The sequence below is a fragment of the Nomascus leucogenys genome, chromosome 8, assembly GCF_006542625.1.
Source record: "Nomascus leucogenys isolate Asia chromosome 8, Asia_NLE_v1, whole genome shotgun sequence".
NCBI lineage: Eukaryota > Metazoa > Chordata > Mammalia > Primates > Hylobatidae > Nomascus > Nomascus leucogenys.
Genome location: NC_044388.1, coordinates 92714188 through 92741585, shown reverse-complemented (window position 1 = coordinate 92741585; position 27398 = coordinate 92714188). Strand labels below are relative to the sequence as shown.

The 27398-nt window shown below is 41.3% G+C and overlaps 2 protein-coding genes across 9 annotated transcripts in view; one reads left to right on the top strand and one right to left on the bottom strand.

The window, feature by feature from the left end:
• The window catches only part of ASTN2 (astrotactin 2), a 1014740-nt gene that overhangs the window by 731339 nt on the left and 256003 nt on the right, over window positions 1–27398 (top strand). The gene's annotated exons all lie outside the window — the stretch shown is intronic.
• Window positions 42–13945, bottom strand: TRIM32 (tripartite motif containing 32). 4 transcript variants are annotated; one of them, XM_012508972.1, is made up of 2 exons: window positions 13866–13945; window positions 42–3679 (listed from the first exon to the last, which is right to left on the bottom strand). In XM_012508972.1, the coding sequence occupies exon 2, from the start codon at window positions 3596–3598 to the stop codon at window positions 1637–1639; it is 1962 nt and encodes a 653-aa protein (XP_012364426.1). In that variant the 5' UTR covers window positions 3599–3679; window positions 13866–13945; the 3' UTR covers window positions 42–1636. The 4 variants fall into 4 exon arrangements, with proteins under 4 accessions (XP_012364426.1, XP_003264102.1, XP_003264103.1 ...); XM_003264054.2 differs by having other exon boundaries at window positions 42–3676; XM_003264055.2 differs by lacking the exon at window positions 13866–13945 and adding an exon at window positions 13584–13672.

The following is a 27398-nucleotide window of genomic DNA, read 5'->3' as shown; positions in this document are numbered from 1 at the left end:
CAGAATATGGGGCTTTCTCCAGATTAAAAGAACAAGACAAACTAGTTCAACATCATTTTAATGACCTCTTCACCTATCCTTTGGCAGCTATTACGATACAAGCCAAAGAAACACTACTACCATAAAAACAATTTTGAGCAGCTCAGTTTAGCAAATTTTGTTTACATGAAAGTAAGGGAGTTGCTCTTTGGCTTGCCATCAGCCCTGCACCTAGAGTAAGATATATTACTTAGTAAACAACAAACCCTCAGGAACCTCATCACAGGTTCTCTCACCCACTTCTGATCTTAAAAACAAGACTAACTTCCTTTTTGTGAGCTGTAATTATAAACATAAAATATATAGCAGAAGCTCAATTTAGAAGAGGGTATTGGTGACTCTAAACCTTGGGGGATGATTCTGTACACATATATTTGGGAGAAAGATTTGGATTATTATCTTTACATAGTAGTGCTTTTGGCTGAATTTTGACCTGAGTAGATACCTACACTCTGAAAGAACACAGTGAGATAAGGAAGCAAAATGGCATAGCGCAGGTTATCCCTCTTATCATGTCCAAAATTCCGTATTTAATTAAAATACATGAACACCAGTGATGAAGAAACAGTTCTCAATTATTTAATGCTTGATAGAGAAATGGAAAGAAATCCTGAAACCAAATAGTATGTACTCACTTGAGGAAAATACAGAATAACAAATCAATAGTTTTGCTGTTTGTTTTAGTAATGAACACGAAAATGTGTCCACCTCTCCACTTTGTTGGCCCTGGCCTATGTTGTACAATTCCTTAGACACAGGCCAGAAGAGAGAGGTAGTATGAAAAATGATGAGCCCTAGAGACTATCCAAATTTGCTGACTATATCAGCATTTGTTTGCTTATTCCCAGCTTCCTATGCTTTGGCATAATTCCAACCCATATATGCTTCTTTAAAACGCAAGCAATTTCCAGGCTGAAGTCATCAATACCAACCAACTAGGGTCAATCCATTCTGTCACATCTGCAATTCTCAATCCAAGATGGCACAGATCCTCCAGGCGAGAGGTACTGCTTCCTAAAGGGCCTGTGTATCCCCTTTGGTAGCACTAAATGAATGACTTTCATACTGGTAAAGACGTTCAGACTGAGACATAATGTTACAGGAATATGATGTCTTAAATGTCACTGAAAGGTGGAGCAGATCCCTCTGAAGCATGCACAGTGAATCCAATCAGAGTTGAAGAGAAAGTGTCACAGATGAAGCACATTACAATAGGAAACAATGGATCAAGGGCATCAAAGCCAAACAGGAAAAAATCAAGGATTTAATAAGGGCAAATTTCAAACATGGCACAAAGAGCTAAAGTGGCTCTCTCTACTAAAGCCTTGGAAGTGCCTAATTGCTAATCAAACTTCAGCTAACACCATCGTGTGTCCTATTTGGACAGTGCATCTTTTAAAGCTCTAAATTTAGGTGGGAAGCAGGGAGGGGGAAATAACAAATAAAAACATTAAAAGATAGAGCTTCTAAAGTTCTAGAACTACCCAGCTGGAATCAGGACATAGGCCAAGTCTATTCTGCATGTGCTACTAACAACCAAGAACTAAGGGAAGGGGAGTTGGCTCGGGAGCAGAAGAAACTGATTATTTCTCATCCCCTATGGGGTGGAATATCTTCTCAGATGGTAGCTGTAGATCTTGATGCAATGATCCCAACAGTCCAAGACCAGCAGCTGCCCCTTAGGAGTGAGGGCTATGCCCACCGGACAGGTAAGTCCCTCTCGAATAAGGACACTATAGCCCCCACCCTTAGGAAAATGGAGAATTTCCTTGCGACTACTGTCAGCCACGATGAGATCACCACGAGCATCCACACACATGCCAGCAATGCAGCGGAAATCCTCATTCTCTGAGAAGAAGTGGCTAATCTGGCGACCCAGCTGCCCATCAGGGCCTACAGAGCCAATGGAAAAGCCACCCTCCAGGTGGTGCTCATTCTGCCGATTCTCCAGATTGAGGCCTAAGCCCTGGGTGAAGTAGACGGTGCCCTCAGCATCACAGGTGACAAATTTGGGCCGCACAGCACTACACAGGCAGGTGTATTTGACCACCCCTGATCCTCGATCAACTGTGAAACACCAAAGCTTTCCACCTTCCACATCGGTTACTACAAACTGGCCAGATGGCAGGGCTGTGATACCCCATGGTTTGCTCAGCTGGCTCCTGTGACAGGCCACGCAGTGGCCATCCAAGGTATATACCTTGAGGGAGTTATCATAGCTGTCAGTCACACCAATCAGCCCCTGGCAGTTCATTGCCACTGAGAGAGGAGTGAGGTTGGGTAGATCTGCCCCAAGGAAGCTTAGTACAAAGCTATCAATGCCACTGGGGCTGCGGCGGATTTCCTTCAAAAAGCCTTTGCGGGTAAAGACTTGTATACGATAGTTACCACGGTCAGCGACTAGCACTTCACCTTGACTGGTCACGTAGAGACTGACTGGAAGATTGAACATTCCTGGAGTGCTGCCTTTGGCCCCCATCTTCTTGAGAAAGAGGCACTGCTGGATATTGGAGGCTGCCTCAGGACCCCGCTGTTTAGCAGGTGAGGCCCTAGGGCTGGCAACCACTTCCTCTGGGCTCATGTCCATCTCTCTAAAAGTAACAGAGGTAGAGGCAGCAGAGGCTGCGGCCTCCATGGCCCAGGAATCTTCCATGTTAACTGTCCGGGGCTTCTTAACAGCTTGCCCAATTTGGAGGGGGCCAACATGACCTACCTTAAGGAGCTCCACATCTTGCAGGGTGAGCTCCCGAGGCAAGCTGGCAGTGAGCTCTGGCTCCTCCTCATCAGCTGTCTCCTCCAGTAGTGCTACATCTGCCTGCTTGATCTTGGCCAGGAAGTAGTCACAGCGAGACACAGCCTGCACCTCTGCAATGTTAAGTAGGTAACTCTGCTCCTCTACCACTTGACTATTGGACTTCTCAACTTCAGCCAAAGAGCCTGTGAAGAACTTCCGAGAGCGAGCCAGCTCATCCTGGACCCTGCGCTCCTCGTGCCCATACTCCTGGAGAACTGCTTTATACCTTGCCTGAAGGTCCTTGGAGACACCTTCCAAGGCTGCCTTCCGCCGCTGCAGCTCCCCCATAAGTTCCCGCAGACGAGTTAACTTCTCTCCAAAGTCCCGACGCCGCTCCTCAGCTGCTTCTTTGACAGGGAGTGTACAGTGGCCAGGAGGCTGATGGTCTGCCTCCCGGCAGGGCTCACATAACACCAAACCACAGCTCCGGCAGAATTGCCGGGGCAGACGCCGCCCACAGGACCGACACATGAGCAGCCCCACAGCCTCACTAAGCCCAGCTGTATCAATGATCTTTAGCACTGTCAGATTGTCTGTCAGCTGGGTCAAGCTGGTTATGCGGGTAATCTTGCTGCAAAAGGGACAGCGGACACCATTGATGCTACTGGCCAATAGCTTCTCCAGGCACTGGCGGCAGATGGTATGGCCACAGTGCAGGAGCTTGGGACGCAGCTGCTCTTCTGTGAAGGACTCCATGCAGATGGGGCATTCTAGCACTTCCCGGAGGGCATCCAGGTTCAGGTGAGAAGCTGCTGCTGCAGCCATTGCTCTTCCTTTGAAGGGTACTGCTAGCACAGCTCAGAACTGAACAGCACAGTATTCATGCCCTAGAGGGTCAAATTCCTGCTAAAGAGAAAAAGAAACCATTATTCATTTTCCTCTGACTATATAAATAAATTCACTCAAGAAACATTTACAGAATAGCTATGACCATTCAGTCATTCACTTAACAACTATTTTATTGAGGTCTATTATGTTTCATGTGAGGGTGACAGATAGGGAAACAAACCAGACAAAACACTGCATAGTGGGAAATAATTCAGATTCTGTAGTCTCAGACACTTACTTAGTTGCATGACCATAAGGAAGTAACTCAAACTTCCAAAAGCTCTTTCCCCATCACTCATCTGTAAAATAGAAGTAATAATGGTGTCTGCTTTATATGGTTATTATAAGGGCTAAGTAACAAGATAAATATGATGTGCTTAGTATAGCACCAGGGAAGTAGTATACTTGTAATAAATGCTAATGATTATTTTCATATTTGGTGAATTTTACAACTTCTAATTTACACTAAGAGAAAAGCACAGGAGAATTATGCACAGTAAAAGGAGTAAGTATAACATGCAGGTCACAGAATGTTCTGCTGGAGTACAGTGTATGGAATGATGGATTCTACCTAACAGACTTGGGGAAGGCTTCCGAAAAGCAGTTTCACTCCTAAGATATGTCTTGAAAGAAATGAAGGAATGAGGATAAAGGTACTTTAAGCAAAGAAAACCATGTAAGCAAAAGTGTGGAGCCTTTTTTTTTTTTTTTAATCATGTCATAGAGTTTATTGTGTCATGTTTGGGGGCCTAGCAATGATCCACAGAAGTAGAAAATTATGATGATTAGTTTTAAGTGATCTGCAAAACATCAGATCAGAAAATACACATTTTCCATGCATCTATCCTCCTACTTACTTACCTATCCGTCTATCTAAGTTTAGGTATCTTGTTCTGTACTAGATACAAGAGGTCTTCAGGATGCAGATCCTGCTTTTCAGATATTCAAACTTTATAAAAGACAAGACATGTAGGCAAATAATAATGAAGGCAGAAAGTAGTACTATAAATGAAATAAAAACTAAGTTTGATGGGGGTTGAGGAGTCATTCCAATTTGAGGGGATACAGAATTTTCAAAGGGAAGATGACATTTTATATTGGCCTGGAAAGATGCATAAATACATGAGGGAAGAAAGAAGTGGGCAAAAGGCACAACCTTAACAAAGTTTAAAAGGCAAAGGAAAGGACAAGAAGTTTCATGTATTAGAAAGAAAATGGAGAATACTTAAACTCTATGCATTTTATTTTCTCCACCTTTAAAATGGAAATAATACTGTCTTTACAGAGTTAATGTAAGAATGAAATAATATATAGAGTGTATAGAATGCTAAGATTTGGCTTTGCACCAAAAAAGCCTTAAATGAATTTTAGTTCTCTTTTTTATTATCCTTAGATTAAAACTGTGGGAGTATATATGGGGAATAGAGTAACAGACTTGGAAAGGCAAATTGGAGGAATAATTATAAAAGGTCTTCAGAGCCAAAATGAGATTTTTGAGCTTCATTTTTCAAGGCATGGTGAGGTGATGAATGTTTTGAAGCAGGAAGATGATATGATCAAAGCAGGAATGGAGTGGGGAAACAAATCAGAGAAGACAGGGATAATGGGGAGTCTGAACTAGGGAGCAGGTGGTAGAAATGGAACGATTCATTTGAGCAATATCCAGAAGTATAATCAGTAAGATTTGAAAGGTGAGTGGATTATGGTGGGGGAGTGGTGAAGAGCTGAGATAGCCAAAGACTCAAGTCCAGATGATTTAAAAAATAGCAGTGCCTTATCAAGACAGTTTATTTCTGGCTTAGAGTACCCTCTGCTCCACCCAGTACAAACCATGAACACTCCAACCCTCTTGATATACGTATGCTTATGAAGTTGACCCAGAGAGATCTCAGTGCTCTGTAGCCTTAGGTCACTGTCAACATATACCCCAAATCAGAATGAATAGGTCTAGCAAGTTGAGGCATATGATAAAGTCAGCATTTCATAAATGCAAATCCTACAGCTGTATCTGTGCAGTCTTGTGATCTGCAGATGGTCAACCACCCAGGAGAAGGAGGAAGTGGAGGGCAAGTTCGTTTGATTTTAAGGACAATGCATTTAGCTCAAGAACACTTTGCACATGACATCAACTCTTTCTCCAGGCATAGAGAAGAAGGGGAGTTAATGTAGAGATATATATTACAACAAATTTCTACCATATTAGCTTTGGAATGCTGACAAATATATAGCAGCAGACATGCACAATTATCTAAAGTCAATCCTTCCTCCTTGATATCCCACTTCCTTTGTACTGCAAGGGAAACTATGCATCTAGTGCCTATTATGTGCTAGTTACTGTGACAGATACTTTATATGCTTAATCTCTTTTAATCTTCATGATGACACTATGAAGTGGTAACATTTTTATTATCCTATTTTACAGATGAGGAAATGAATGCTCAGAAAAACTTGCTCAAGGTCACGCAGCTCAAACATAGTGGAACCTTGAAGTACAGATATTTTTACTTTATTTAACCCAACATTATTTCAAGCTATTTTTTACTGTCACATAACAATGATTAACTAATGTTCTCTTGACCACGCTCTGGGGAATGCTGCCTTATAGCATATGCATTTTCTCCATAACAGAGAAGGAACACTAATATAGTTATGAGATTCTGCTGCTATAGAGTGGGATAGATTGATTTATTAGCTGAGTGACCAATCTCACACAGCAAGCTTGCAACCCATTATGACTCAAATCCATACCTCAGCAAAATAATATTTACCACATATCATGAGCATATGAGGTCTGATGTGGATATCTGAAACTATGAATGGTAAATTCTTAAATGCCAAGTGTCTAGGGGCAATAGTATAGACATACTGATAGAAATTACAACTCAGGGCCAGGTACGGTGGCTCATGCCTGTAATCCCAGCACTTTGGGAGACTGAGGTGGGTGAATCATGAGGTCAGGAGATCGAGACCATCCTAGCTAACACGGTGAAACCCCGTCTCTACTAAAAATACAAAAAAAAAAAAAAATTAGCCGGGCCTGGTGGCGGGCACCTGTAGTCCCAGCTACTCGGGAGGCTGAGGCGGGAGAATGGTGTGAACTTGGGAGGTGGAGCTTGCAGTGAGCCGAGATGCACCACTGCACTCCAGACTGGGCGACAGAGCAAGACTCCATCTCAAAAAAAAAAAAAAAAGAGAAATTACAACTCAGGATCCATGCAACCCTTCTCAATTCTAAATCAATAGCTACAGTTCTGTCTTCTATTGTCTGGGACAACAGACTGAGGACAACATTTGGAGTTTGAATCTAGAACGTTACCTTACAATGCCCAGGGACATCTGTGTTCTTCCCAGAGCTGGCAACGCAGATCAGTTTATTAAACAAGGCTGCCAACTTGTAAAAATAGCAGCAAATTATTTCCCAAGCTTTCTGGAATATCATATCCCTCCTTCAATTCAAAAGCCTCCTACCTCTCTAAAACATCAGGTTTAAAAAAATGAATTTACTATACCCACATACCCAAATTATCTCAGCTGACTATAGCTTCGTCAAGCTCTCTGAGGATGTCAAGAATTCCTGCCCCAAAGCTGCCATGCTTTGCCAGGAAAACCTGTGTTCCCCTCACTAAAGCATGAGGCACGGATATAGCCTCAAACCTGGAAAAAGCCAGAACCACTTTTCCCATTTCCATGACTTGAAAACACTGCTTTGTGAAGTATCCTAGCCTGAAATGGAGCTAAGCGACAGGCAGATACAGCCTGTCTCTTCCAGAAGGGCACATCTGGTAATTACTGTTAATACTGAGAATGACTCAGATAGAAAGTCAATTTGACTTCAGTTTCCCCAAAAGACTACACAAATAAAAGGAATTGTCTTATCATTCCAAATCTTTAAGTAAGCTGCCCATTTTCTGCCAGCTGTCAACTGTACGACCAATCAGAATGAGTATCCAACATGCTATGTATCATCTTGGCTCCCTTCATGATCCCTTGAATGTCTGTTTCCTGTTGTGCACTTTGTGCCATTAATTCTTGACCTCCCACCTCATCTAACATCAGCTTACCATCTTCCCACATCCTTTGACCTAATGATTAATACTGTACATCCCATACCATACTGTACTAGCACATCTCTTCAGCTCCCGATGAGAATCTATCCCTTAAGCTGCGTCTACTCCGGCTGCCCTAAGACTCAGAAAAATTACATAATTATATTCCATATTAATCTAGCCTCTTCTAGCACCACTGGGTTTTCTCCATTCCATGAAATGAGTAACCAAGGTAGTAGAAAAAGCAAACAAAACAAAAAAAATCGACCTTGAAGTTATAGAGAACTGAGATCATATCTTAGCACTGTCACAAGTTGTGGGGAAGTAGGCAATTTATTTAACCTGTCTAAACCTGTTTTCTTAGTTTACAAAAAGAGTACTGTAATGACTATGGATAACGCATATAAAGTACTTAGCCTGATACCCGTAGGTGTACAATAAAAGGATGCTAAATAAATAATAACCAGAAACAGCATTAACAATAACTAGTACTAGTATTAATAATGCATTCAGTTTACAAACTACATTTTGAAAGCATGAACAACCTTTCCTTTCATGGCATATAAAGGCACATAAAGATTAATAAAAGGGCTGGTCAGTTTTGAAGAGTTTTAATTGAGAATGCTAGACATCCAGGCTAAAAACTGATGGGTAAATGAATTTACAACTTCTCTTGCCCAGAAAATGAGCTGCTGTAGCTCCTTCAAGCAGAGACTAAGTATGAAATGCTAGAATTCATAGCAATCTCCTCACTTGAGACCAGGAAGTGGAGGTTGCAGTGAGCTGTGATGGTGCTACTGTACTTCAGCCTGGGCAAAAGGGGAAGAAAAGGTAGTAATCTCAAGTTGTAAAATAGATGAGAAAACTAAGACCAGGAGAGGGAAATTAAGACCACAAATCATTCAACAGAGCTAGGACTAAAAGACACGGACTAGGAGTGGACAGTATTATATAGATTAAGGAAGTAGGCCTGAGGGATCAGGCTTTCCTGGATTTGAATTCAAGCTCTACTACTTATTGTGGAGACATGAGCAAGTTATTAATACTTCTGTAGTTCTCAGTTTATCTATGAAAAGGGGCTTTAAAATAGTATCTTCCTCACAAGGTTATTGCAAAGATTAAATGAGATTATGTGTGTAAAGCACTAAGTATAGTACCAAGCCAGGCATGCAATTAACTATATATAAATAAGTTTTTATTATTATTAGCAGTAGTAGTGGCAGCAGCAGTTGCTGCTGCCACCACCCAACCTATTAGAAGAAATGAATGGGCACTTTTCAGCAGATTGTACCCAAGGCCCCAGATACATACATCTAAATAATAAAAATTCTAAGCCCTCCTAGAAATTGTTTTACCTGATCCCAGAATCTAAAGATTAGAGATGATCTAAGGTTTCACATCTTCATCTAATGCTTGAATCGCCACCATGGCGTGGTTCTCTAGATATCTCCATTTCCTATACCTATATCAGCCTTTGGTGGCTTAGGCCATGAGCAAAACTGGAGAACTTTAAGCAATTAACAAAACAAATCTTTACTAAGCACCTACTATGCGTCTGGCCCTGTGAACGGTACTGGTGATACAATTTTGAGCAAAAACCAGACATAAACAGTGCTTTCCCCTAAAAACTGGACAACATGTAAAATATTGCATTTCCTTTCACAAGACATAAAGGTCCATCCTACTATTGACACGCTCCCCTGGTTTGACTGGGTTTTTTGCAAGGTTTATCTCATTTTCTTTTATGTCAGCTTTCTAAACTTTATTCCTCATGCATTCTAACAGAATGCTAATCAAATGCAAAACTATCACTGTGCCACCAAAGGCCACTCGTTAGCAGGACTGACTTTAAGGAAGTCAGTGAGGTCATCACCTGACATCCACTCCTGGGTGTGGGAGAGGATTCTGATGAAGTTTAGATTACTCAGGTCATTTAAGGCACCTGCAGACAACTAAGATAAACTCAACAAGTAGGGGCTTATAGGGAAACACAGGCATGCTCCTGAAGTTGTACCAGTCTGGGGCAAACAAAACGATCCAGAAGGAAGTATGTTTGTAGAAAAAGAAAACTTTAGCTAAACTATGTCAAGGGCAGGCTAAATGAATAACAGGGTTTCCTGGAAAACATGCTTACCTGTTGTCTCTGTCTTCCTCTAAAACTGCAGGACCTAGAAAGACTCCCTTGCATCTTTCACAAACATTTGAGTAGTACCTACACTGCCAATATGACTCAAAGAATACAAGACAAAGGAAAAATCAATAGCCCTTTCTCAGGGACCTCCAACTCACCTCAACCCTCTCTTTCAATTCCTTTCTCTGCATAAAACATACGTCCGTTCATTTAATCATGAGATTAAAAGATCGAGGAGATCCTAGGAAATATACAAAATGGGATGGGAATTTTGGGGAGACTAGCAGAGACTACTTAGGGTTATCAAAATCTGGCAAAGAGCCTGAGCAACATAGTGAAACCCCATCTCTACAATAAATTTAAAAGATAATCAGGTGTGGTGGCATGCATGCACTTGTGGTCCCAGCTACTTGTGAGGCTGAGATGGGAGGATCACTTGAGCCTAGGAGGTTGAGGCTGCAGTGAGCTGTGATTGCACCACTGCACTCCAGCCTGGGTGACACAGCAAGACCCTGTATAAATAAATATGACAAAGCAACACTTAGTTCTCTTCCAGCACTGCCTTCCTCTCATAATTGCTAACACTCTTAAAGCAACTACTATTTATTGTCAGGCATTTTTTTTTATATGTTCTCACAGTCTCATAATAACCATGTAAAAAAGTGTCATTCCTCTTCAAAAATAAGGAAACCAATGCTCAGAGAAAAGTAGCCTGTCCAAGGTTTCAAAACCAGTAAGTAATAGAGCAAGGATTCAAATCCCAGTATCAACTCCCAGCCATAAAATTACTAACTTAAAGGATGTTTCATAGTTCCCTAGCTTTAGAAAAAGTCTGGCTGAGAGGTTGGTAAGGGCACCTAGAAATGATTTTTAAATTTGATTGTTTTACCAGAAAGACAAGATGGAGGGAATGTCACAAAGGTTACACTCAGTGTGCATAGACAATGATCTACTTTAAGGGCCTCATAAACTTCTGGCTTCCAACTACTCTCCAGACATAGACATAGGGGCTCTGAAGGGTTGGAAAAGCCTTCTAATAAAACTACTATAACGTAACATAGGTGTAAGACAGAACTGGATTTGTATCCCAACCTAGCCACTTGCTCTCTAGCCCTGGGAAAGTCATTTAACCTGTTATTTTTCTTATCTGTAAACAAGGAATAAAACCTAGACTGTTAGCAGGATTGAATTCACTAAGATAATGCACATAATAAGCACTCAACAAATGATAATCATTTGCATTTTTAATAGATTGAGGCTGACAGGACAAGTGCTGTAGCTGGTGACAAGGTAACATAGGAAATTAGAGTAAGGAGTTTAGACAGGGCTGATTTAATTCCCATGACATATTTTCTTTTAGGGATGTGCATGGATATTCCAGCTAAGTCTTGCTGTCAGATACAGTCTAGCTTTGTTTCTGAACTGGCTTCAGCAACCCTGTAGCTAGTCCTGGAAATGATAGAGCCAAATTCTGTTCCAGGGAAAAGCAGACCAAAAGAGACCATACAGAACAGTAGTTACTCTCCTTCAGAGTATGACTGCCTTCAGCCTCAGTCCCTGCTATGAGGTGTTTTTTCAAGCCAATGGCCTCCATACCTCACCCCCATAGTCCGTTGTACCTCATCCTGCCTGATAACCTCAGGCTCCTCTCCTTATCTAGCCCCTGGTCTTGGTCTAAGAGCAAACCAAAGAACAAAGTCCAGGCTCCTCCCTACCTAATCAGAGAGATTTACCCCCCAACTTTAGAGTTCAGTCTGATAGTCAGTGATACTCACTGGGCAATCCTCTTTTTCATTAGAGGGGAATGGGCTGATAAAATAAGACTAAGTAGGCCCTAGCAAGGAAGAAGCAAGGAAAGCGGGAATATACGGAGTTACAGAGATCTGGGTATGAGCTTAACTGTGTCATTCCTAGCTATGGAAACTTAGGCAAGTCACTTCCTAAGCCTTAGTTTCCTCATGTGTAAAACTGAATACAGTACAGCCTACTTAGAAGGACTGTCATGAAAACTGAGTAAAGAAGTAGATACAAGACTAAAAATTACTAGATTTTGAGAACTTACTATGTGCCAGATCCTAGGCATGCTAATTTACTTCACTAAATCCTCACAACAATTCTGTGACATAGGTCTTGTTATCATAACCCCATTTTACAGATGAAGAGCCAAGGCAGTGGGTGGTTAAGTAACTCATTCAAGGCCACAAAGTCAGGAAGAGATAGAGCTAGGACTTGAACCCAGGGTATCTGACTCTAGGGCAGAGTGCCTCAACGTTGGCATTACTGACATTTTAGGCAGGATAATTCCTTACTGGGGGGGAAGGGCGTATCCCATGCATTGTCAAATGTTTAACATTAACATAAAACATTATATTTAATGTTTAATCTACCCACTTGAGGCCAGTAGTATCCCCCACCCTGTGACAACCAAAAAACATATCCAGACATTGCCTAATGTCTTCTAGGAGACAAAGCCAGCCCTGGTTAAGAACCACTGCTTTACAGTCTAGCACAGGACTAAATGCTCAATACATAAGGGTTCCCTTTTGTTGTTGTTGTTGTTTTGTATCTCGCCGAGCCCAAACACCTCACTCACAGAGCCACTGCCCCTTCAAGCTGTAATGGATCTTATATAGGATAAATTATTCCACTCATTCCCCTGGAGGTCTCACATTCTATCTGCTATCGTAGCTTGGGGGTACAAGGAAAAAAGACTTAGGCAGATGACCTTGAATAGTTCCATTTCTTCTTCCCCAAAGCCTACCACTTTCAGTGGGCCGGTGGTCAGAATGGAGTTAGTGGCAATACCATACCTGCCTCATGATAACAGATCTTTGTTTAATAAATGAAGAAGATTCTGCCTTTCACAGGGATTACCACACTCCTTCAGGATATCTGAGCTGAAGATTTATCACTTTGTTCCTCAGCACCTGAACTCTGCTCATTTTCATATACTCATCTAGTTTCATACATTACTTTTAGGTCCTTGGGTCCCCTGAACTCCCTCTGTCTCCCATGCAGCGATTTAAGGAAAATTTCTTTAGCAGCCCAAGACACCAATCCACAAATCTACTCAGAGTCCTTTGATTTTATAGCCCAGTTAGGACATCTCCACCCCACGATTCAATCCTCTCCAAACCCTGTCCCCAACCCTCTTACAATTCCAAATTCCAATCTTTGGGGCTGTATATTGCAACCCTCGTCAATTCCTCACTCATATGCCCCAAATCCCTCGGACACAGATCCTTTAATCCCTATTTCCAAATCTCAGCCGCACTCAGCCCTGCACCTCAGTTCAACGCCCCAATTCCTCACCCCAGATTTCTGCTCTCCCTCAATCTGAGCCCCCATCTCCTGCATTCCATCAGGCACTGTGCCGCCCTCATACCCTACTCCTTCCCCTTATGCACTGAATGTCATGTGCTGCCTTCACACCTCAGCCAGCTCCCTTCTTTCTGCTAACAAGATAGAGTCCCTCAAGAACTCACCCCCACCCCCTCAATCTCACCCTCAGCCCACTCCGAAAACCCTTTCTCAATAGCACTTAGGATCACCCTAGACCTTGCTCCTATCATCTCAGACCCTGTCCTTGCCAGATGCCTAGCGCCCCCAGATTCCCTCAAATCTCATCGGGGCCCCCCAGTTCCTTCATATTTCTGAAATTCTGCACCCAGGTCCCTCCAGGGCCTTGATTCCCTCCCATCTCCCACATGCTGCACCCCTTTCCTCCTCAGGGCCCCGACATTACCTCATACCTCCCGAGATGCTGCAACCGCAAATCTCTTCAGAGCCCCTCGCTCCCCTCCCCCAGCTGCATCTCCTCGGATCTCCTCAGCCCCACGAATCCCTCCCGAGCCTGCCCCTCGCAGCCCCACCCCCACCCTAGTCCTGCCCCCCAGATCCGGTCCCCACACCCTGCCATTCGGGCGCGGCCGCTGCAAGCCGGCACGTTTCCCCGCCCAGCCGCTGAGCCACGGCCCACGACTCCGGCCGCGGTCCCTAGTCCCCAACCCTCCTTCCCGCCCCCTACCTGACCGCCCGCGGCTCCGACGAGTCCACCGCCGCCAGCCCACGCGCCTGCCTCCCTCTGCGCACGCGCCGTTGAGCACCTCCTTGCCCGGCGCCAATTCGCAGAGCTCCCTGTCCGTCACTGAGCCCCGCCTCCCGAGCATGCTGGGGCTTGTAGTGCAGCGTGCCCCAAGCGCGCGGGGCAAGGCGGCCCTGCAGGGGTGAGCTTTCCTCTGAGAATCCGGGGCCTTAGCGACACGTAATCCAGTTTTCCGTCTCCTTTGTGCAGATGAAGAAACCGAAGCCCATGGGCGAAAGGGACCTGCTCAAGTTCACTCAGTAAGTCAGGAGATAAGCCAGAATGCGTATCTGACTCCAGTCTCAATGTCTACCCCTTCACAAAACGGTAGCCTCCAGGGTAGTCCTCAACAAAGCGTTGGCACCTTACTGAACCTGTTTTTCCATCTGAGAAATGGGCCAACGGAAGAATCAAACTTCCATTCTGGGGAAGTCGAGAACCGGGACTCCCTAGGAAGGGCAGTGCTTTGGCCCCATGTTCTGTGCTCTGACAGCGAGCTGCACTAGAGACAAGTTTATCCTTGAACACATTGCTCTGTAAAGGAATGTTTTGCCTACTTAGCTGGGAGGCCGACAGCAGAGGCAGACATGGGGAGTACACTCTGCAGCCCCTGTCCCTGCAGACTGAAGGTACCCAGGAACCCAAACCAAGTGTAGTTTTGGGGAGTCAGGGGTGAAGATGGAGGAATCTTACTAGGTGGGAGGTGATCTGGCCTGAGATTTGAGAGAATCTGGGGCACTAGGTATCTGTCAAGGACGAGGTCTGATACAGGACTGGCTGGCCACGAGCTGCAGTCCCTGAAGTAGTTTGGGGCCAATCACCTACTCTCCAAGGTGACTATACTGTACAGCTTAGGAGCACAAAGGAGTTTGAAGTAGGATGGACTTGGATTTGAAATTCCCCTTAGCTATATGACCCTGCACAATGATAAAACAATAAACAAGAACAATGACTAACATCTTTGAACACTTGCTGTCTGGCTACAGGTGAGGACTTCAGGTGCATCGCTCACTAAATCCTCATAAGGACCTAATGAGATAAGGCAGCTGATGGTTAACCTACACCTGTTGTGTAACCTAGGTGGTTAAACAAGGCCACCTGTGCCTAGGTGTTGGCGCCCAGATTTGTACCCAATTCTATCAGAGAAGCCACTCTCTTAACCTTGTTTACTCTTTCTCCCCATTTTCTAAATTTCTAAGTGAAGTTTGCCATGAATATAAACCAAGATTACGGTAGTTTGCACTTGATGATAACTATATTTGAAAAATTGTAATTAGCAGGTAGGGGATAAGGGAGAGGTAATGCCAAATGATTTCTCACTTAGATCAGTTAGGGAGACTTTGCACCCTTTTTTAATTTTTTTTTTTTCCTGAAAACCACAGTTATCAGCCCAAAGTATAAATTTAGGACTGTTCATAGTCTTACATATATACATGTTATATATGTATGTATATGTATCAATACAGACATACTGATGCTTCCTTAATTACAGAGGAGTGTTAAAAATACTCCTGGGGATCTAGCTCAAGCAAGTGTTTTGGAAAAAAAAAAAAAAATCTGACTTCTCCCTTAAAAAAAAATCAGTGTTTGACTCTTTAATATTTAAGTTACTGAGCAGTTAAATGAATTATTATACCTCCCACAAAATCTTAGAGTAGAGTAAGCATTCTAGGAAATGCACTCAATTTTTATCTTATAGCTTGACATATCCTGGCACAATATTAGAATTCCTCTTACACAGAGGCATTTAAAAAATCATCTTTGTGGAGTGCTTTAAACACTCTTTATTCAGCATTTTAATGTAACAGATTTTTATTTAACACCTAAATCACCTATATCAGTGGAACCACCCAAGGGGTTTACCTTGCCCACTGCCTAGACAGAGCTGATTCATGAAGACAGGGGAATTGCAATAGATAAAGAGTAATTGATGCAGAGTCAGCTGTGCGGGAGACCGGAGTTTTATGATTACTCAAGTCAGTCTCCCTGAGCATTTGGGGAACAGAGTTTTTAAGGATAACTTGGTGGGTCGGGGGAAGCCAGTGAGCCAGGAGCGCTGTTGGTCAGGGATGAAATCATAGGGAGTCGAAGCTGTCTCCTTGCAGTGAGTCAGTTCCTGAGTGGGAGGCCCCAAGATCAGATGAGCGAGTTTATTGATCTGAGTGGTGCCAGCTGATCCATCAAGTGCAGAGTCTGCAAAATATCTCAAGCACTGATCTCAGAAGCATTTTAGGGAGGGCCAGCATCTTGTAACCTCCAGCTGCATGACTCCTAAACCACAATTTCTAATCTTGTGGCTAATGTTAGTCCTGCAAAGGCAATCTAGTCCCCAGGCAAGGAGGTCTGCTTTGGGATAGGGTTGTTACTGTCTTTGTTTAAACTATAAACTAGAAACTAAATTTCTCCCAAAGTTAGTTCAGCCTATGTCCAGGAACGAACAAGGACAGCTTGGAGGTTAGAAGCAAGATGGAGTCAGTTAAGTTAGATCTCTTTTACTGTCTCAATCATAATTTTGCAAAGGCAGTTTCAGTCCCTCACTTTGGGTTTTGTAACACCTTAAACTTAAGGTGTAGGGTATGAAGATGGGAAAAGGCTGTCGATTGCTCTGGCTTCTTCTTGCTGACAGGGGATGTAGTGGGAATGGGGTTCTTTAGGTGAACAGCCTACTATAAGGTAAATAATGAGTCCTAGGATGAGGAGTACAATACTCAATTTTAAAAGCAAAGATTTGAAAGCATTAGTTTGGGGACTTCCAACCCACAAATAATTTAGGATTTAGTCAAAATTGTGGAAAAAAACTCAAGGACAGCTAACAACAGCTAACAATAGGTTTCCTTTTGAAGCGTAATTTCTCTCTCTCTAGACCCCATTTTTATTAAAAACAAATCATGATAGAACTGATTTGTTTACAGAAATATACTTTAGTCTTGCTATACTTGGCCTGATTATTTGCATAAAGTGCAGCAAGAATAATTATTTTTCACTTAGGGTCTTTTTTGTTTAAATTAGCTTTGATGGAACTCTGTTCCATTAGGAATCTCAGATAAGAGTTTTTAAAAGCCAAACTCAGCCATGGGTTTGTACCCTCAAATACCTATGAGTTGGGCAAATTCCTCTCTTTTCAAGGTCCCAAGATAATTTGGGGTTCCTGGGCCTGTTAGAAAGTGACATTCTTTACTTACCACAGGTCAGGAACCTTGTACAGGGACTGTATGACAGAACCTTGTACAGGGACTATAGACAAGGTATGAGGTTAGATTCCCCAAGGGGCTTTAATTGGCTCTATACATTAACTTTGATTCTTTGAAGGAAGCATGCCATTCCAGTAAAAGCCTTGGTAAAATAACCAATTTCTCCAATTGTGTCCTGTTACAAGAGAAAACAGATTCTTACTGCACTTATGCAATTAACTACACTGCCATAAATTGAGAATACTTACAAAGAGTTTCCATATTCAGGAGAAATCAGGTAGAGAGAAACAAATATGCTTTAAATTTTTTTCACAGAAGTATTTTTTACTCATTTGTTAAAAGTTGCAAATAAGAAATATGCTATCTTGACTCTGAAAATGAGAGGATTAGCAGTGCTTAACACATCAGCTATCTGTGAGAAGCCTAGAAGTTTCATTTTTTCCTCTATTCCAATAAAACAATTTTTAAAGTTATCTGAGACCTGCACTCAGAGTGCGATATCTGATTATAAACTGCCTTTTGAAAAGGACAAAAGCAAGACAAAATGTCTGTGGATGACAAAATTCTATAGCCACTATTAAAGCTACAATTGACTAGGACTCTTGGTTACTTCTGTGGCATACAACAATTTTATATAACAATTATAATTATTAATAATGTACTCTAAATCATATCAGAATTATAGAAGTTTCCCATAATTTCTGGAACACATGCTAATAACATATTTATACAAATATAGTCCAGAGAAAACCAAACACTATTCACACTTCAATTTGAAAGTTTTTCCTCGAATCTAATGTCACAGTCTCCAGGTTTTTAATCAGAAACCTGCATTTAAGAGTGCCTGTTAAATTTTATAGCTGATTATAAAACAATCTGTTAAAGAGGACCAAAGCGAGACAACAATTGTATATGGATGACAAAAACATTTTAGGACAGCCACACTTGAAGACACAATTGACAAGGGAATTTGTTACCTCTGTGGCACACAGTCATTTAATATAATAATTATAATTATTACTGATAACATATACTAAGTCATATTAGAATTATAGGAGTCTTACATAATTTTGGAACATACACCAATAACACATTTACACAAATGTTCCAAAGAAAGCCAAACATCATTTCATATTTGATAGTGCTTCTTGTATGAGTTTCATAGGAAATAAGCCAAATGTCATTTTTGGACTTTAGAGGATTTAATATCTAAAAGATTAGGCTAGAAAGAGACATAATTTATAATTTGATTTTGGAAAGTTTGTCAAATAGCAAAGGTTTAAAACACTGGATATTATAAAATAGAATCCCAGGTTACCATAAGTCATCCATTTGGCCAAAATGATAACCATAACTAATTCATTTGGCCAAAATAATAACTTCAAAAATTTTTAAAAAGAAAAACCATTACTCTGATAGAGGAGACTTAGCTTTCCAAATAAGACCCAATAAAGATAGCATGAGGCTAACTGAATTTGTCTCTTTTCTGTCTTCCCTGCCATTTACCCAGAGGGAAAAACAAAACCCTTTCATTATCTTTTAACATTACATAAAAATCATCTTCAAAAGAGAAAACCAAATTTCATGTTTGCATTAGTGCATCTTTAATGTTAAAACTACTTTTTAAAATAAAATTTTATATCCATTTTTAATTAGTTTGATCATAAGTTAAGATTTTCGTAAACTGTTTAGAACTCTTTACAATTTTCTATCAAACAGATCAATTTTCTAAGAAAACCTGGTTATTCAGACACATGGGCCCAGATTCTGGCCCCATATCAGTATGATTTTAATGTTTTAATCTATGGAAAAAAGCTAAATTTCTATCAAATCTTAGCGATCTTGTTTATACCCACAGAATGTTTTTTACAAGATCAACCCTTTATAAGCCCTTTTCACTTTGCTTAACCTTCAGTTTTGTTCCGTTACACTTTTAGGTAAAGACAATCTTTAAAACCCTCTAAACTAGACAAAATTACATTCCTTTTAACAAAAGCCGTATCTCCATGCCTTCTTATAATCTTTTACCAAAAACACATTCCCTACACACCTTGTATAAAACTGTTTCTCCAGTGGTCTCAATAACATGTTACAATGTTAACTCTTAGCAACTTTTATTTTTAGTGAAAAACCTGATAAGTAAGTGATTTTAATTATGTACTAGAGGTGGAGCCTAGGACATCAGACAGAAGTGATGATAAGGTCTGGCTCTCCATTTGTCCCCAGGCCTTATCTATAATCTAATGCCCCAAAGTATGTAAGTTGAACAATTTTCAAAAGTCAAGGAAACAGTTTGACCTTAAAGCACTTAACAAATCTGATATCTGACCTTAATTTAGTACAAGTGTCTACATTTTTAAGACATTTTATTTTACCAATAATCTTTAAAACTGTCTTTATTTCCAAAAGATTACTGAAGTCATACGAACAAAAAGGCATTAAAGTTTCTATTTTTCTGATAAAATATTTGATTTAAGTGCTTATTTTTCTAAGCCAATTAATCAGAGCTCTTTTAGATATAAACATACAACACATATAAATAGACAGATAGATGCTTCAGCACTTGTAATATTTTTTATTTGCCAGTTTCTTAATTGGATTACTGGCTTCAGGGTGAAGCCCTTGAAGGAACAGGGCCAGGAAAGCATGCCTTTCTAGGGCCAAATAAGCAGCAAATAAGCAGCTGAACACAAAGACAGATCCCCAAAATTAAGGGTCCCATTTTATACTGGATCCTGGGTCCCCAAAAGGAGGGAAATACTATGGGAGAGGCCAGTGCAGTGCTTCTACCCTGTATTTCATTGCAAGGCAACCCAAAGCCAATCAGCCCATTTTGTAATCAGTCCATCTCTCATGGGAGTCTCCAGTGGGGGGTGGGATGTTTCGTTATCTTCTAGGTGGCCAATAGCATGCTTCTCTGATCCAAGTGTGCAAAAAGTCAAGTATCCCTCCATAAGTGCTATTAGCCATTCCTTATAGTATATTTCCTACCTAGTTATTACACACCAAAGCTCTCTCATAATGCCAGGTAATTTCTGATACCCCCCAAACTCAAAACTGTCAGATAACACAATGCAAAACAGAACAGTGTTTGATTTTGAGAGGGATCCATCCACTTTTAATTACTAGGTTTTAATGAAGAAAACAGAGTTTTTTTTTCCAAAACAGGGTCTGTGGTGCCTCTTCTGTCTTTCCCAAGGAGTCCCAAGCTATCAGAAGTTATCTTAGCGCCTCTCATATATGCATTAAGAGTGGCAAGACAAAAAAATGGAGAAAAATAATTCAGTAGACTGAGAAGGAAAAAAAACCTTTTTCCAGAAAAACAAGTTCCAAGAAGAGAAAAACATAAAGGCTTTATAAATATATCTGTAGTTTGTTTATCCACTTTTAATTAAGCTGACTTTTAACCATAGTGCTCTTTAAAAATAAATCATTTCAAATCTCTTATTACCTGGCTTTAGCCATGCCAAGCGACCAATATTTCTAGCTTCTAAACTTTACCAAAGTTAACTTTCTAGGTGCTTCAAAGACATAGTAAGTAGTTTCTTTTTTACAAGATTTAGAATTTCCACAAGGTAGTTCAGAAAAAGGAAAATTCAAGAGAGGAAATCAGAAACTACCGTGGCGGGGAAAAAAAATCTCAGTAAATGGCAATGCTACACTAATAACAAACCAGAAAGGAATCATTCCAGGAGCCAACAATTGAACCCAGGCCACCACTTTCAAAAGATAAAGCCTTGGCTACTGAGCTCTACAGCATTGAGCAGCTTCTATTGCTTTTCCTAGAAGGAGTCTAGAGAAGCCAATTTCAAGCTTGCAAGCCTTTTAACTGCTCAAAAAAAATTTTTATGGCTAACTATGACATGAGCTCACAAATGTCTGTCCTCTGGATGGTGCAAACCAAAAGAAAGTATCCCCACATGGTCACAAGGTTGAGCTCTTAAGGACACAAAACAAGACAGAGGAATTTTTTACTGTATTGGTTTCAGGGACCCGTAGCAAAATTTGTAACTGACCAGCCTGCCAAACTGGCTTGAAAAGCAGGCTTGTAGGGATCCTAAATCCACATTCTATCCTGTGATACCCCTCTCTCCATTACAGAACACAGAAAGACAAATTCTTAGCACAAAGTACACCAGATTTGCTACAGCCTAAGATTTTTCTCACAAATCCTTTTTTCTATTAATCAAACCCTTGCAGGGGAGACAAATAGTTTACTGTTTACCCAGACAGAGAAAGAGAGAGAGAAAAATTTGGCTGGTAAGAATTTCTTACCCTTTTTGCTGGCATATCAGGTTTCCAGTTTCCTTTTCTCTGCAGCTTCCAGAAGAATGGAGCGGCTTCTCATGACCCTGTTCTCTTGTGCTATAGCTGTGGGGGTCAAGCCACTTTACAAGAGAAAATCACCCTTTACTGTTTTATGGAACCATAGACAAGATTCTTAATTTGCAAATGCTGCCCAACATGTTGCTTAGGGAACTGAATTAACATTTTTCATCCTAGCAAAATACACATAACAAAACAGGCATTAGTCACCTTGTTCAGCATCCAATATCAACCTGGCAAAGCTCAAATTTTTCCCTGTTGGTCCATGTTGTCTTTGATCCACTCCAGGTGGGAAGGCATGACCTCTAAATGGCAATTCACAATGGGGTCTCTGGGCAAGGCCAAGAGCAGATGGTCACCCTGAGACAGGCCTGTTGAGCTTTCTTTAGGGCTCACCAAATGTAACTAGACAAATAAGGAGGATTCTCTGAGTTAAGCCTGCTGGACTTCCACCAGCAATTCCTTCTGAGATCCCCTTCACATATACAAAAACACACAAAGACATGACAGACAGAAGGCCTTCCAAATCAGATCCCTCATCAAGAACTCCAAGAGTATCCCTTCCAAACTATCCTATTCTACGTCTGAGAATCCTCCTCGAAATCCTCCTGAATGAGAAGTCTCCCAAACCAAGACTCTTCCTACTAGTTAGAAGGAGCTAACCAAGAACCCCCGCAAAGAGCCAAACAGACACCCCGCAATGGGGCTACAGACACAGACACACCATGGTGGAGCTATAAACAGACTTCCTGCATTGGGGCTACAGACACTCCACCATAGGGCTACAGACCAGTTGGGAGAAGGAAGGAGGCATTGGAAGCACCTAGGATAGTCACCAATCCAAACACCCTACAATGGAACTACAGACTGACACCCTGTGATAGGGCTATAGTTAAGGGATATCTCCCTAGGATTATTTCTCCATTGCAATTAAATCCTTGCACATTGGATCAGCGGTACCCCACTAATAGAGTACCAGAGTCAGCCCCAGAAAGAACTAGGCAGCCACTTGGGCTGGCCTCTGGATCCATTGCTGGAGGGTGGGGGGCACTGAACCATGAGCAGGTAGCCACAAGGGCAATCCTGGACAAGCCCCCAAATTTGTAACTGCCCAAGGGGTTCACCTTGCCCACTGCCTAGACAGAGCCGATTCATCAAGACGGGAATTGCAATGGAGAAAGAGTAATTCAAGCAGAGCTCATTGTGTGGAAGACTGGAGTTTTATTATTACTGAAATCAGTCTCCCTGAGCATTTGGGGAGCAGAGTTTTTAAGGATAGCTTGGTAGGTGGGGGAAGCCAGTGAGCCACGAGTGCTGATTGGTCAGGGATGAAATCATAGGGAGTTGAAGCTGTCTCCTTGCACTGAGTCAGTTCCTGAGTCCGGGACCACAAGATCAGATGAGGCAGTTTACGTAGGGGATTGGTCAGGTTGGTTGGAGAAATCATAAAGATATAGGAGATAGATACAAACCTTCCTGGAAGGCCAGGGGGGTTGCATACCTTCAGTAAAAGATTTGGCTGCAGGCAGCCTAGTCCTCTTTACCTTTAGTTGATAGCAAAAAAGCAAATAACAAGGGAATGTGGGGAAGTTTATCTAAATAGCTTTTTTACTCCCATTATCCTAAAACCAACCTTTGATCATTCGTGGGCAGGATGGCTCTCTCCGGGGAAGGGTGACCAGATTAATTGCCCACAGGTGTGTTGACTCAAAGCGTTTGTCATTAAATCTGTGCTGAATAAATGCCAGCAGGGCCAGCTAGTCACGGTGTGTCATTGCCACAACTCTGTGTGTGGCCTGGCCCTGTAGCCTCTCTTTCACTGAATATCAGTGTCTGAGTACGTTAGTCATCTGTCATGCAGCTGGGGTCTGTGGGTCAGAACCTGGCAAGTATTGATTTGGGTGGTGCCAGCTGATCCATCAAGTGCAGGGTCTGCAAAATATCTCAAGCACTGATCTCAGAAGCATTTTAGGGAGGGCCAGCATCTTGTAACCTCCAGCTGCATGACTCCTAAACCATAATTTCTAATCTGTGGCTAATGTTAGTCCTACAAAGGCAATCTAGTCCCCAGGCAAGAAGGAGGTCTGCTTTGGAAAGAGATGTTACCATTTTTCTTTAAACTATAAACTACAAAGTTTCTCCCAAAGTTAGTTCAGCCTATGCCCAGGAATGAACAAGGACAGCATGGAGGTTAGAAGCAAGATGGGGTCAGTTAAGTTAGATCTCTTTCACTATCTCAGTCATAGTTTTGCAAAGGTGGCTTCATCAGTTTGCTAAGGTTGCAGTAACAAAGTACCACAAGCTAGGTGGCTTAAAATGAAAAATTTATTCTCTCAAAGTTTTGGAGCATAGAAAACTCAAATTAAGGTGTCACCAGGGCCATGTTCTCTCCAAAACTTCTAGAGAGAGATTATTCCTTGCCTCTTCCAGCTTCTGGTGGCCCCAGGCATTTTTTTTGCCTTGTGTGAGCATAATTTCAATCTCTACATCCTCATGGCATTTCCTCTTTGTGTATGTCTACACATTCTTTTAAAGCCATCTGTCATATTGGATTAAGGACCTGCCCCACTCCAGTATGACATCGTCTTAACCAGTTACAACTAAAATCACCCCATTTGCAAATAAGGTCACATTCCAATGTACTGGAGATAAAGCTTTCAACATATTTTGGGGGAGGACACAATTCCACTGATAACACCACCCTTTGAGCTTAATATTGTTTTCTTCATTTATAAAGAAGATCTCTAGTTTTCTTTCATTGTCTTTAACATAGGGATAACAATAGTTAACACAGGATTGTTGGGAGCAAGATGAGATATTATGTAACTGGTGAAGTGTGTCCAGGTTCTTGGTGTCTTGAACAAAGAATTGGACAAAACCCACAAACAAAGCAAGGAAGGAATGAATGGAATTATTGAAAATGAAGGAACACTCCATAGTGTGGGAGCAGCCCCAAGCATAGGGGCCGGAATTTTGGGGAGTTTAAATACCCTCTAGATGATTCCATTGGTTACTTGGGTGTATGCTCTATGTAAATGAAGAGGATGAAGTAAAGTTATGAAGTTATTTACTTGGCCTATGCCCTACATATGGAGAGGATATTTCCTGTCATAGCTTAAGTGGGAATCAGCCTTATGTTCCCTGGCTTCAGACCCTGTTTTCCTGTCTCAATTGGTTGTAAAACATTTAGCACTTTGCCTAATATGTAGTAATGTTCATTATATTGCATTTGTTATTATTAATAACATAGACTAAGTTTGCTTATTATGGACACCATTGTCTAGAAAAATTGAAGGCTTTGTAATCAGACAGAACCTCAACACCACCCAGCTGGAAGGGTATTTTAAGGAAGAGATGAAAAGATAATTTGAAATAATTCTTGGTATCTTTTTGCAACTGACGAGTTCTATAACTTTGGGCAACTAACTTAGCCTCTCTATACTTCCCTTCCCTCCTTAGCAAAATGGGGGATAATAGTAGTCATCTACCACACAGAAATGTGAGTGTTTGATGACTTAATAAATCTAAAAGTCACCACCTGGTAAAGAATAAGTGCTCTGTGGATGTTAGCTGTTAATGTAATCATTATTACTGTTATTATTATTACTATTCTCAACATAATAGTCTCATTTTCCTCTCTCGTTGGCAACTGAATTCTGAGGAGGAAGAGAATATAGGAGAGAAACTGTAAGGGTTTAAAACTCTTATACAACCTAACAAATATGTCTGAGTCTAGAAGTTTATAATTACTAGATTTTTTTTTTTTTTTTTTGAGACAAGATCTCATTCTTTCACCCAGGCTGGAGTGCAGTGGCATGATCTCAGCTCACTGCAGCCTTGACCTCCCTGGCTCAAGTGATCCTCCCACCTCAGTCCCCCAAGTAGCTGGGACTACAGGCTCATGCCACCACGCCTAGGTAATTTTTTGTAGATATGGGGTTTCACCATGTTGCCCAGGCTGTTCTTGAACTCCTGAGCTCAAGCCATCCTCCTGCCTCAGCCTCCCAAAGTGCTAGGATTACAGGTGTGAGTCACTGTGCCCAGTACTAGAATTTTTATGAAATAATATAAAATTTTATCTATGTTACTTATCTGTCATTATATAGCAAATTACCTCCAAAACTTTGCCACTTGAAACAACACACTTTTTTTCCCCTCTCACAGTTTTTGTGAGTTAGGAATCCAAGCACAGGTTATCTGGTTTCTCTGCTTCATAGTGTCTTACAAAACTGCAATCAAGTTAATGGCAGGAGCTGTGGTCTCATCTGAAGGCTGCAATGGGGAAGTAGCCATTTCCAAGATGACATATATATTTTGATGAGATTCAGTTCCTTAAGGGTGGTTGGACCAAAGTCCTCAGTTCCTTGCTGGCTTTTGGCTGGAGACTGCCCTCCGTCCTTTGCCACATGAGCCTCTTCATGACTCATTTGTTTTTTTTTAAAGCCAGCAAGAGGGAGTCTAATACAATGGAAGTTACATCTTTTGTAACCTAATCACAGAAGTGGCATCCTCTCAATATTGTCATATTCTATTGCTTGGGAGCAAGTAACTCAAGTGGAGGAGGTAGTAAATATGAGGAGGGGGGATTGTTGAAGGCCATTTTGGAGTTGTTCCCCCCACCCCAACTTGCTCTCTCTTCATCCCTTTTTCTTTCCTCCCTCCTTTTCTTATTATCTGTTGTCTACTTAGTTCTACTTTTTGCTGAAACTCTGACTCTAATCTCCAGATGATGTACCCAGCCCCCAAATTTTTCAGTCTAGCCTATACCTGATACTTGGTAAGTGCTCAATAGATGTTTGAATTCAATTTAAATTTAAAGCATAAAAGAGCATTTTAAAAGAGTCAATTTTATCAACCACCTTAATATAATCATTATGATGGTTATATTTATCTAATTATAAACATTTACTAAGTTCCTCTTACTCAGTTAATACATATCTATAATAATTCTAGGTATTCAAAAACTTTCTAATAAATATAAATTTTGGCATTTTATTTATTTAATATGAAAAATGTTTGAAATAATTTTTTACTGGCCTTTATAATTGTCAAACTGCCTAAGAGTTGACAGACCCAGCTTTGAACATTGAACTAGCTCAAATAAGATTGCAAAAATGTCCTTGTGCAGATACATTTTTTTTCCTTTCTAGTTTATTTCCTTGAGTTGATATGGAAACAACTGGTTCAGAATTGTGAAGCTTTATTTTAATATCATATACATTTATGTTCATTGACCAGACCCAGTTTGTAATGGTTTGAACTAGTATGGATAGTCAAAGGTCAGAAATAATAATAATAATAATAATGTTATTGCCGAGAGAAAATTCCCTATGCAGTGCTAACAACCTCAGCTCAACTTAATGCTAAATGAAGGCTGATGGGAAAATTTCTCATAGGCCTAATTTCTGCCAAGCCCTGCATCTCAGCCCCAGTCCCAGATCTCCTGCTCCTCTTTGCTCCAGTATTTCAGCCAGCTTTCCTCTTTATGGTGGCTTCCATTAACCACTCCATCAACTGGCATCTGTAAGACTGCCTGGCCACAGACAAAGATACAGTCTCCTTCACCCAACCCCTCACCTCCACCCAACGTATTATTTTCATGTCACTGCTTATCTACTGTTTTATTTTGAAGAATAGGAAAATGTTATTGCTTTTTAAAAATACAATACATAAGGCCAGGTGCAGTGGCTTATGCCTGTAATCCCAGCACTTTGGGAGGCCAAGATCCCCTGGCCCAGCCACTCAGTCAGACTTGACCAGCCCTCCTACCTCCTGCCTTTGTCCAGGGGGATTGTCATCATGATCGTCACCATATCATCATCATGGTGATTACTAGCATTTATTGATTCCTTACCATGTTCTAAATACTTATATAGTTTGACAATACTAGCTGTTATAAACAATAAACCCTTAAATCTCACTGGCTTAATACAATCAACGTTTTTTGGTTTGTTTGTTC

Bases quoted from the DNA above. Each gene is read 5' to 3' on its own strand.
- TRIM32 (XM_012508972.1), bottom strand. From the start codon at position 3,598: ATGGCTGCAGCAGCAGCTTCTCACCTGAACCTGGATGCCCTCCGGGAA.